This window comes from Petaurus breviceps, unplaced genomic scaffold (assembly GCF_028583685.1).
Source record: "Petaurus breviceps papuanus isolate PSGF00001 unplaced genomic scaffold, PetGlider_PUasm1.0 90330, whole genome shotgun sequence".
In the NCBI taxonomy this organism is placed as follows: Eukaryota; Metazoa; Chordata; class Mammalia; order Diprotodontia; family Petauridae; genus Petaurus; species Petaurus breviceps.
The window spans coordinates 4,526-15,561 of record NW_027187219.1 but is presented as its reverse complement, the minus strand read 5'-3'; the positions used below and the strand labels follow the sequence as shown (position 1 = coordinate 15,561).

Below are 11,036 nucleotides of genomic sequence, written 5' to 3'. Positions count from 1 at the left end.
GTCCCTCTTAACTCTCCTTCTTTTCTTCTTCTTGCTACCTTGCCCTTTTGTTCCTTAACCTAATCATCTCTCTAAGAGTCTCTCCCTTATTCTCTTCCCCCATGCTGTCCCCTTGCCCTCTTATTTCTTCCTGAATTTAGAAGACTTTTATACCTTTCTGGAAATATATGTTGTTCCCTCTTTAGCCCCATCCCAATGAGAGTAATGTTCCAACTACCCCCTTTCCCCAACTAGCTTGTGTATCAGTTGGTCCTTTTATGCCTCATTCATATGAGATAATTACTCCTTTCTATCTCTCCCTACACAGTTTTATTTTTTTTAATCACCCCATTATACTCAGGCCAGTCCCTGCCTTTCTTTAAAACTATCCAAATAATGATGACAATCATGAGTACTACTAATATTTTCACATATACAAATAAATAATTTGACCTCATTGAGTCCCTTATAATTCATCTTTAATGTTTACCTTATATTTCTTTGCATATTATGTGTTGAATTTTCCCTTAAGTTCTGGAGGTTTTGTCAGAAAAACCTAAAAGTTTATGAATTCCTTAAATATCCATTTTTTTTTATTCAGGATTATACTTAACTTTGCTGGGTAAGTTACCCTTGGTCATAAACCCAGATCTTTTACTCTACAGAATATAGCATTCCAAGATCTCTGGTTCTTCAACATAGTTGCTGCTAGGTCTTGTGTAATCCTTATTTAGTTCCATGATATTTAAATTGTCTTTTTTCTTTTTGCTTCAATCTTCTCCTTAGCCTGGATCAAGTTTCAAAGTTTGGCTATGATATTCCTGTAAGTTTCTTCCTTGGATCTCTTTCAGGTGGTTATCAGCAGATTTTTTTCTATTTCTACATTGCCTTCTTGTCCTAGAACTTCAGGGCAATTTTCCTTGATAATTTCCTATAATATTGTATCAAGATTCCTTTTTTTATCATAATTTTCAGGTAGTCTAACTATTCTTATATTATTTCTCCTCAAACTGTTTTCCAAATCAGTTTTTACTAATGAGATGTTCTACTTTCTCTTCTATTTTTTCATTCTTTGATTTTGTTTTATGATTTCTTGGTGTCTTAGAATATCAGTAGCTTTCCTTTGCTCAATTCTAGTTTTCAAGGAATTTCTTCTGTGAATTTTTGATTCTCTATTTCCAGTTGGTTGACTTTCTTTTTGTAATTTTCTTGATTTTCTTGGATTGCTCTGGGGATTTTTTCTAAGTTTTCCTTGATCTCTCTTATTTGATTTTTAAAGCCCTTTTTAAGTCCTTCCAAAAACTCTTTTTGTGCTTGGGACCATTTGACATTTCTTATTGAAAAAGGAGTGGCTTTTTTACTTCTATTATCTTCCTCTGAATATGAACCGAGATTTCTCTAACCCCATAGTAAATATCTATGGTCGGGTTCTTTCTCCTTTGCTTCCTCATTTTTTATTTATTGTCTTATTTTGCTTTTAGCAGCTATTAGTGTAATCAAGTTGTGGTCTCAAGGTATGGGGAATGATGCCCCAACTCTCAGGTCCTGTTTACTATTATTTTCTGAGGTCTGTCTCAGGGTCCAACCTTGGTCTCTCTTCTCTACCTCTAAACCATGGTTAGAGCCCTCAGTCACACTCTCCTGCAAATGATCACGCTTCCTGAAGTCTCTCCAGTGACTGCTCTCCTCTCTGCTCTGGAAAAGGAACCAGTGACTCTGCTCTCCTGCAAGTGATGGTTCTCCTCCAGAACCATCAGGGCTCCAGCCCCTTGCTACTACACTCACCAGGTGTGTGCTAGCTCATTCTCCCCCACAGCCACAGCCTGGGATGTGTCTTGTCATCACAGCTGTGCTTCATGTCCTTCAACAATAGGAGGTCCCTCAATCTTTTCCTGTTCAGCCTTTAGACTCCCACACTGTCTTCAAGATGAAAGTTTCTAAGGCTGAAGCTGCCTTTCAACCCTGCTGCTCCCAGGGCTTGTTGGTAGGTGTAGGCCTGGAGGTGTTTGCACCTCACTCAAGCCAAACCTGTGCCCCTAGAGGTCGGGTCTTTCCTGGCATCTTCTGAAATTGTTTCAGGAAGACAACCACTTTACCCCGTGATAATTTCTACTGCTCTGAAGTGATGTTTTGTCTTGTATTTGGAGATGAAATTTGGAGATCCAAATTTTTCTGACCCACCCCACCATCTACCCAGAATCTTCTCTTATATTTGTTTTTAAAATTATATTCTAATATAGGCTAGGATCACTTTGAGAAAGAAAGGTTATCTCACTGGAAGAATGGGTTATGATTTGTGACTACTCCACAAATGCCATATTACCCAGGAGCCTCATCTAGTCTCTGGCATGAGCATGAACAAATAGGGAAGGAAAGAAGGAAGCATTTATTAAGTGCCTACTATATACCAAGCACTTTACAAATACCTCATTTGATTCTCACAACTGCAGGAAGTAGGTGCTGTTATTATCCCCATTTTACAGTTGAGGAAACTGAGACAGAGGAATAACTTCCTCAGGGTTCACCCAGCTAGACTGAGGCTAAATTTGAACTCGGCCTTCCTGACTCCAGGCTCAAACCTCTATTGACTGTAGTACCTAGATGCCTGAAACGTTAACCTTCTGTATGCAAGCCTACTAAATGATAGAAAACTCCCAGTGATTTTCTTTGTCATTCCAGTTTTCTTCCCTCAGGACAATGACCATCATAGACATGTACCAAGGGAACCAAAGCATGGTGTCTGAATTCCTCCTCCTGGGACTTTCTGAACAGCTTGAGCAGCAACAGCCTCTCTTTGTCCTCTTCCTGGGCATGTACTTGGTGACAGTGGTTGGGAATCTGCTCATCATCCTGGCCATCAGTCTGGACTCTTACCTTCACACCCCCATGTATATTTTCCTTGCCAACTTGTCTTTGGCTGACATTTCCTGCATCTCTACTTCAGTTCCCAAGATGTTGGTGAACATCCAGACCAAGAGCCAATCCATCTCCTTTGGGGAGTGTGTCACACAGATGTATTTTTCCATTGTATTTGTCGTCATTGATAACTTCCTCTTGGGGGTGATGGCCTATGACCGCTTTGTGGCTATCTGTTACCCTTTGAACTATGTCTCAGTCATGAGACCCAGACTCTGCACTCTGCTGATGGCCACCTCTTGGGTTCTCAGCAACCTTGTTGCCCTCACTCACACCCTTCTGCTGGTCCAGTTGACCTTCTGTGATGCCAACACCATCCCTCACTTCTTCTGTGACCTGGCCCCTCTGATCAACCTCTCCTGCTCAGATACACTCATCAATCAGTTAGTCATGTTCTTCCTAGGTTCTTCTGTTATTGCAGTCCCCTTTGGCCTCATCCTCTTTTCTTACATCTGCATTGTCTTCACTGTCTCGAAAGTCTCATCTGCTGAAGGAAAATGGAAAGCCTTCTCCACTTGTGGCTCCCACCTTTCAGTGGTGACACTCTTCTATGGGACAATTGTTGGGGTTTATTTCCTGCCCTCTGCTGCCCAGTCAGCCAACAATGAGAAGATTGGAGCTGTGCTCTTCACTGTGGTGACCCCCATGATGAACCCCTTTATTTACAGCTTAAGGAATAAGGACATAAAAGGAGCCCTAAAGAAAATCATCAACAAGAAAATGTTTTCTCTGTGAGATCTTGAGAACTGGATTTTCCTTTCCCCACTACCCTTGCCCATGACTCTGTCCAAGACATTAGAGAGGTACATTAGGTTCACCTGTTACCTGACTGAAATCTCTTCAGCCTTCTCTTCTAACACTCCCTGCCTGAGGGGTCTCTTTAGTTGCCATCACTTTGTGTATATAACCCTTCTCTTCATTTATCTTCCCTACCCAATGTTTCTTAGTGGTAAAAAAAGAGGCCCAGATCAACTAACTGTTACAACAAATACAGCAAACATTTATAAAGCACTTGCTGTGTGCAGAATGTTATTCTTCATGCTTGGAAAAGAGGCAATGTAGTATAGTGAAAATGTGGTAGATTTAGAACCAGAAAAGTAAGCCCTGGGTTTAAATCTCACCTCTGAAACTTACTATGTAAATTTAGGTAAAAAAAAGTTAAAACAAAGCAAAATATAGACCAATATCCCTAATAAATATTGATGCAAACAATTTTAGTAAAATAGTAGCAAAGTGACTAATGCAATATACAACAAAGAATATATACTATGACCATTTTGGACTTATGCCAGTAGTTCAGTCTAGGCTGAATATTAGGAAAATTGTAATCATAATAGACTACATCAATAGTAAGAAAAACACAAAAAAATAATGATTTCCTCAACAGATGCAGAAAAAGCTTTTGACAAAATGAATCACCCATTCCTATTTTTAAAAAGCTGTAGAAAGCATATGAATAAATCTTTCCTTAATGTGATAAGTATTTATCTGAAACCAAGAGTCAGCATTATTTGTAATGGAAATAAACTAAAGTCATTTCCAGTAATGTCAAGAGTAAAGCAAAGATCTCCCTAAAACCCCACCTTCATAACGTGGAATGCTATTATTAGAAACAATGATTTTAAACAATAATGTGAATCAGGGACTGAGAGCTGTACTCAAGGTAGCTGGCCTGGACCTGTTGAGAAGCCCTCAAAGAAAGCAAGAGTGACCAAGACAGTGTCACAGAGGCTCAATTGAACAAATGTTAAACACTTCAATGCAAAACTGAGCCTGTGGACAAGGGAGCAGAAGTCAGGATGAGCCTAGCTTAGGATAAGCACCAAATCCTAAACCATAATAAAACTCTCCACAGACTTGGACCATGGTTGGACAAAGGGACAGCAAAGCACTATGACATGTGTTTTACTTGGTTTGATAATTAGTAGAGAATATAAAAATAAGTCTTTGGAATTTCTGAAAATTGAAGAATTTGATGATACCTATTGTTATGACACTATAAATTAGCCATTATTAGTTCAATGATACAAATGTAGTTATTAACTCAATTAGCAGAATATTTACCACATGGCAGAATTTCTACAAAATTATTCAATCATGTATTCACTATAAATGGGAAAAGCTTTGTAAGAGTTCATTAAATTGATTTACCAAGTTAAAAAAAAAGAGTAAAGCAAGGATGTCCATAAGCACCATTGCCACTTTTCATATAGTCCTAAAAATGCTAGCTCTAGGAATAATAAAAGAAAAAGAAGTTGAGGGAATAAACCTAGGTAAAAAAAAAAGACGACAAAATCATCACTTTTTGCAAATGGTTTAGTGGCTCACTTAGAGAATTCTAGAGATTCAAATAAAAAACTAATTGGAAACAATTACCAATTTCAGCAAAGTTGCTGAATATAAAATGAATCCACATAAATCATCAGTATTTTGTACATTCTCAACAACACCAAGCAAAAGGATATAGAATGAAAAATTCCACTTAAAATGATTGCTCAATGCATAAAATACTTGGTAGTTAACCTGCCAAGACATACACAGGGACCATATGAACATAACTATAAAACATTTTACATAGATAAAGAGAAATCTAAATAATTGAAGAAATATTAATTGCCATGGGTAGGCCAATCCAACATAATAAAAAATGGCATAATCCCCTAAATTAATTTACTTATTTGGTATTATACCAATGAAAGTCCCAAAGGATTATCTTATAGTGCTAGAAAAGTAATAATTAAATTATCTGGGGAAACAAAGATCAAGAATCTAAAGGGAAATAATGGAAGGAAAAGTAGGAAGAGGGGCCTACAAGTATCAGATCTCAACTTTGACTACAAAGCAGCAATCATCAAAATGGTTAATAAATAAGGAGGTTGATAAATGGAACAAATTAGGTATGTAGTATTAAGGAGCACAGTAGCCTACTGTTTAATAAATCCAAAAATAACAAATATTGGTGTGAAAACTCACTATTCAATAAAAACTTGTGGGAAAACTAGAAATAAGTATGGCATAAGTTAGGTATAGATCAACATCTTACAGTTTATACCCAGTTAAGAACCAAGTCATGTAATGACTTGGATCAAAAGAGTGACACTTTAAGCAAATTAGAAGAGCAATGTAGAAATTATCTGTCAGAGCTTCAGATCGGGGGGGGGGGGGCTGGAATAGAGAGGATCACAGAAAGTAAAAAGAACGATTTGTGCAAAACAAGGTTTCACACAAATGAAACCAACACAGCTAAAATTAGAAGAAAGTTAGTAACTAGGGAAAAAAATTGCAGCAAGTTGGGTTTTTTGGCAAAGGTCTTATTTCTAAGATTTATAAGGAGCTGATTCAAATTTATAAGAATAAATCATTCTCTGATAAATGATCAAAAATAAGAATTGATCATTTTCTGGAGAAATCCAAGCTATCAATACCCATAGAAAAATGTTCCAAAATTACTACTAGAGAGTATAAATTAAAATAATTCAGTCTCCATCTCACCACGTTATACTGACAAAGTTAACCAAAAACAAAAACAAAAAAAGGAAAAATGACAAATGCTGAAGTTGCTATGGAGAAACAGGTACATTAAGGTACTATTTGTGGAGCTATGAAGTGATCAACTGGTGCAGTCATTCTGGAAAGCAATTTGAAACTGTGACCCAAAAGGTACTAAATTGCATTCTTTTTGGCACAGTGACATCACTACTAGCTCTATGCTCAGAGGAGATAATAAAAGAGGAAAAGTATCTATATGTACAAAAAAATATTTATAGCAGCTCTTTTTATGATGGCAAAGAACTGGAAACTAAGTGGATACTCAGAAATTGGAGAATGGCTGAATAAATTATGGCATAGTAATATGAGAGCATACTATTGTCCTATAAGAAATGGTAAAGAGGATACTTTCAGAGAAACCTGAAAAAATTTTTATGAGCTGATGCAAAGTGAACTGAGCAGAACCAGGAGAACAATTTAAAGAATAAAAATATTTTGAAGACAGTTTTGAAAGAATTAAGAACTCTACTCTATACAATAACCAATCACAATCCAGAGAACAAAGAGTATCTTTTGCCTTTTATTTTCTATCTTCAACACCTAGCACAGTGCTTAGCACAATAGGCCCTCAATAAATGTGTACTGAGTGATTGATGGAACATGAGAGAGGGAGTGGACTCAAGACCAGATTAAGACTTTTTTTAAAAACATGGCCAATATGTTTTACTTGATTACACATTGTTGTTATAAAAAAAAAAAAGTTTTCTTTTTCTTCCTTTTTCAATGAAGAGGGGGAAGAATTTTAGCTTTCATTAATTAAAAAATTAAATTTTAGTTTTCTTTTAATTTAAATGTCACTTAGCCAAGCTCAATAAACATCTTGCTAATGTTTTATAGTCCCTAACAGGAATTATCCATTTGTTAAGTAAACAATAAACAGAGGAAGTAAAGAAGGAGACTTTACTGAAAGGGGGGAGGCTATTGTTTACTTAACAGATGGCAACTAACATCAGACAGTTAATGAGATTGGGACCAACCTCTGTCACAGAGATATGATGAGAGGAGTAGGAAATAGATATTAGCAAATTCATTAATTAGAATACTGTTTTTGTGAAAGATAGTCTACTATCTTTCTAAAAATCTTATCTAAAAAGATAAGCTACTGCAAGATCTTACATTCCTGAGAACTGTCATATTGTGAAAATATCAGCTGGGTCTTCACTAGGAAATGTAAGGGTGTGCAATTCACGAAGAGCTGAAATTCCAGCCCATTACTCTTTAGTGACAGGTAGTACTAGTATGAATATTGCATAAACTTAATTAAGGTTAAAATTATAAATATGGATCCTCATGACTACCTTCTGGTAGCAGCTAAAATCTCATCTTTTGCAAGAAGACTTTCCTAACCTCCCTTAATGCTAGCACCTTCTCTCTAAGATTATCTCCTTCCCTCTGAGAGAGATAAGATTGAGATATTAGATGAGAGATAGAAATGCATCAGTATAAATATTTCAATCTAAGTCATGTTTGTACATAGTAGTTTGTGAATTATTTCCCACATTACACTATGAGCTCTTTGCCTGCAAGGACTGTCTTTTGCCTTCTTTTTGTCCCCAGCACTTAGTACAGTAACTAACACATACTAGGCATTTAAATACTTGCTAATTTGACTTGACTAATACTTCTGCTTTTTTAATGACATTAGCCCAAGTTCATAAAATCATAGGCTCATGATATTTCACCTAAAAAGTTAAATCAATCTTTAAATCTCTGTTTTCCTGAAATTTGCATTTTCTAATGTCAATACCATCCACAAATTCCTAGGCACATAGAAAGTATACAGTAAAAAAAAAAAAATAGGATCATACAATTTCATTAAGATTATATAATTTAGAGGTAGAAAGGACCTCAGAGAATATCTAATCCAACTCCTTTATTTTTGCAGATAAATAAATATATGAATGAAAATGTTTTATAAAGCATTTCCTACATACCAGGCACTATGCCAAGCACTAGAGATACAGTTCCTGCCTTCAAGGAGCTTACATTCTAATAGAGGAGACAACATATATAGGAGAATAGTGACCAGGGAAGAGTGGTTTCAGTCTCATTGGTCACAGGAATAGGAAATAGAGTTGTAGAATAGTCAACTGGCATGCTCTTTCCAGAGGCGATGGTAACAATAGTGATTTTGTTACAGTTCTCATTTTGCAGATGAGCAAATATGTAGAAACCACTAGGGGAGGTGAAAAATTGGGAATTAGTTCATGGAAGCATAGCAGGAAATTACAGGGGTGAAGCAGCATGATTCCAGGATAGGAGCTGAAACAGAGTAATGAGGGAAGTGAAGTCTGGAGAAGGAAGATTATTCCCCAAGGTTATAAAGAAAAGTTGACTGACTAAAATAAATAATTTTCAGTTCATGAAATCAAAACACAGAATACCAAAAGCTATTTATTTGAACTCACAATCAAATCCACACCTCCCCTGCAACATAGAAATACAAAAATGTACTCTCTATATGTGTATTGTGTATGTATATACATTTTATGTATATATATAGTCCCAGTAGCGCTATTAATTACTTGCCTTTGTGATATATATAAGACAACACAGAAACACATAAAGAGAACACAAATGAATTGGAAAAATAAGCAAGTTAGTAACACTTGGATAGGGAATTTCCCACTGGTTACAATTTCATATTGGCAAAAGGATGCCCGAGGACATCACTGTTAAAAGGAGTCAAAGTTTATCGCTTCTGACACTGTGCAATTAAGAGACTTAGGGTTAGGGTTTGCTTGCCCATATTGGAAATTATTGAATAAAAAATAGATAGGAACATTATTATTATGGACTGAATAGGACCAACGCCTCAAGGCTTGTTATTCTGAGAAGAGACACACAAATGGTTTACTGATTTGCTTTCTGCACATAACATGTTCATGAATATTGGGTTTGGTTTTCCCCAAGAACAGTTCAAGAAATCAGAGCCAGAAGATACCTTGGAAGTCAATTAGTTTGGGTACCTTACTTTAGTGATGAAGAAATTGAGAGGAACTGACTAGCTCAAAGAAACACAGCTAATGAGAAGCTGAAATTGGAATCCAGATCCTTGAATTCCAAATCCGTGAATTTCTTTTGTTTCATTTCATTTTTTTCCACTAGTTTCACTTGGTTTTGAAAGGATATTGCCTGTGGTTGAAAGACTTCAGGTCTGGCATCTAGTCCAAAGGTGAGCTGGTACATCAGTGCAAATGTCAAAGAAAAGAAAATGGACCTCAGAACCAACGATTGGGCATAAGTCATGTGCTTCTCCACCTAAGCTCCATCTGTCTCTTTGGTTGGCCCTTTTCTTTTTCATCTAGAAAAAGCCTTGTTCTTTCTCCTAACTCTGGCTTCTCTAATGCCCAGAATTTCCTACTAGTTTAGGACCAGTGACCTGACCTGGGAGTCTGAAAAGACTATATTTCTGGTACCACATTCTACTTGACCTATGCAGTATCCAAATAGTGCCAAATCATGTTTCACATTCCATCCAAACATCTACTACCAAGAATATTGCCATCTCTCTTGCTGGTGCCTACCTTTCCTCCACTTCCAACAACAACATTTAGGTCAGGACTTTTTGTGTCATGGGCTTTTAGAAATGTCTGGCAATATCCTTGGACCCATCCTAGGAATAATATTTGTTTCCTAGATTCAAAACTGAAGAAAATGCCATTAGAGGTTATTGAAAATAAAGATGTCTTTTTTCCATCCATTCCATTCAGACTCTGAAATCAATGTTCCTGGATCTCAAGTTAAGAACCCTTATTCCAGACAGTACCTGGAGAGACAATGCTCATCAACCCTGCCACCCCACTCAGTTTTGAGTGGGTATGATAGCACTTCCCAGGATTAAAAGTAAGTGCAATATAAAAAAGTGCTATATAAAACTTATAATAATACAGTAAAAAGCTATGTAAAATGTTAATTATTAGTATTATAAAATGAAACTCCTGCATTTGCTAGTTTGGAAAAGTTTCCCACAGGGATGAATATAAGCTCTGAACTATTCCAATATTTGAGCCTGTATAAAGGGCCTTCTTGCCCAACAACCACTGTCTGATCTTTTTGTGTCCTCATGATTGAGGGCTATGTCAAAGATGATTTGGCCATGGTGCCAGGAAATGTCACTCACTCTGAAGGGTATAGGAGAGAAGATAGTCTCTAGCCCAAGAGTGGGGAACCTGCCACCTAGAGACCACATGTGGCTGGCTCCCTAGACCCTCAAACATGACCCTGTGACTGAATCTAAACTTCACAGAACAAATCCCTTTAATAAAAGACCCATTTCAGTAACTTCATGAGTTTGATTGGCTGGGAACTATTTGCCTAGCAGGAGATCATTTTCACAACCCCTTGGAAGAGGAAATCACCACCACCAAGACAATACTATAACTGAAAGCATATGAGACTCACCTGACTCCCTCTCCACCAAAGCTTCTGTCTTGGGGGGGTGGGGACCCAGGACCCCATGGTCAGAGATCAGTGACTTCTGACTGCCTGCTGTTGCCTGACTGGCTGTTATCAGAGTGCAGGAGAGGAGAAAGTGCAGAAAGACTCATGTGATGTGCCATGTGGGGATGTTTGAAGATGAGAAAAATATG

General features: G+C 37.0%; 1 protein-coding gene across 1 annotated transcript; it reads left to right on the top strand.

The window, feature by feature from the left end:
* The first annotated feature begins 2,617 nt into the window (after positions 1 to 2,617).
* LOC138177007 (olfactory receptor 1S1-like) lies at positions 2,618 to 3,671 on the top strand. The gene has a single exon (XM_069107990.1). The coding sequence runs from the start codon at positions 2,677 to 2,679 to the stop codon at positions 3,628 to 3,630; it is 954 nt and encodes a 317-aa protein (XP_068964091.1). The 5' UTR covers positions 2,618 to 2,676; the 3' UTR covers positions 3,631 to 3,671.
* Positions 3,672 to 11,036: the final 7,365 nt, after the last annotated feature.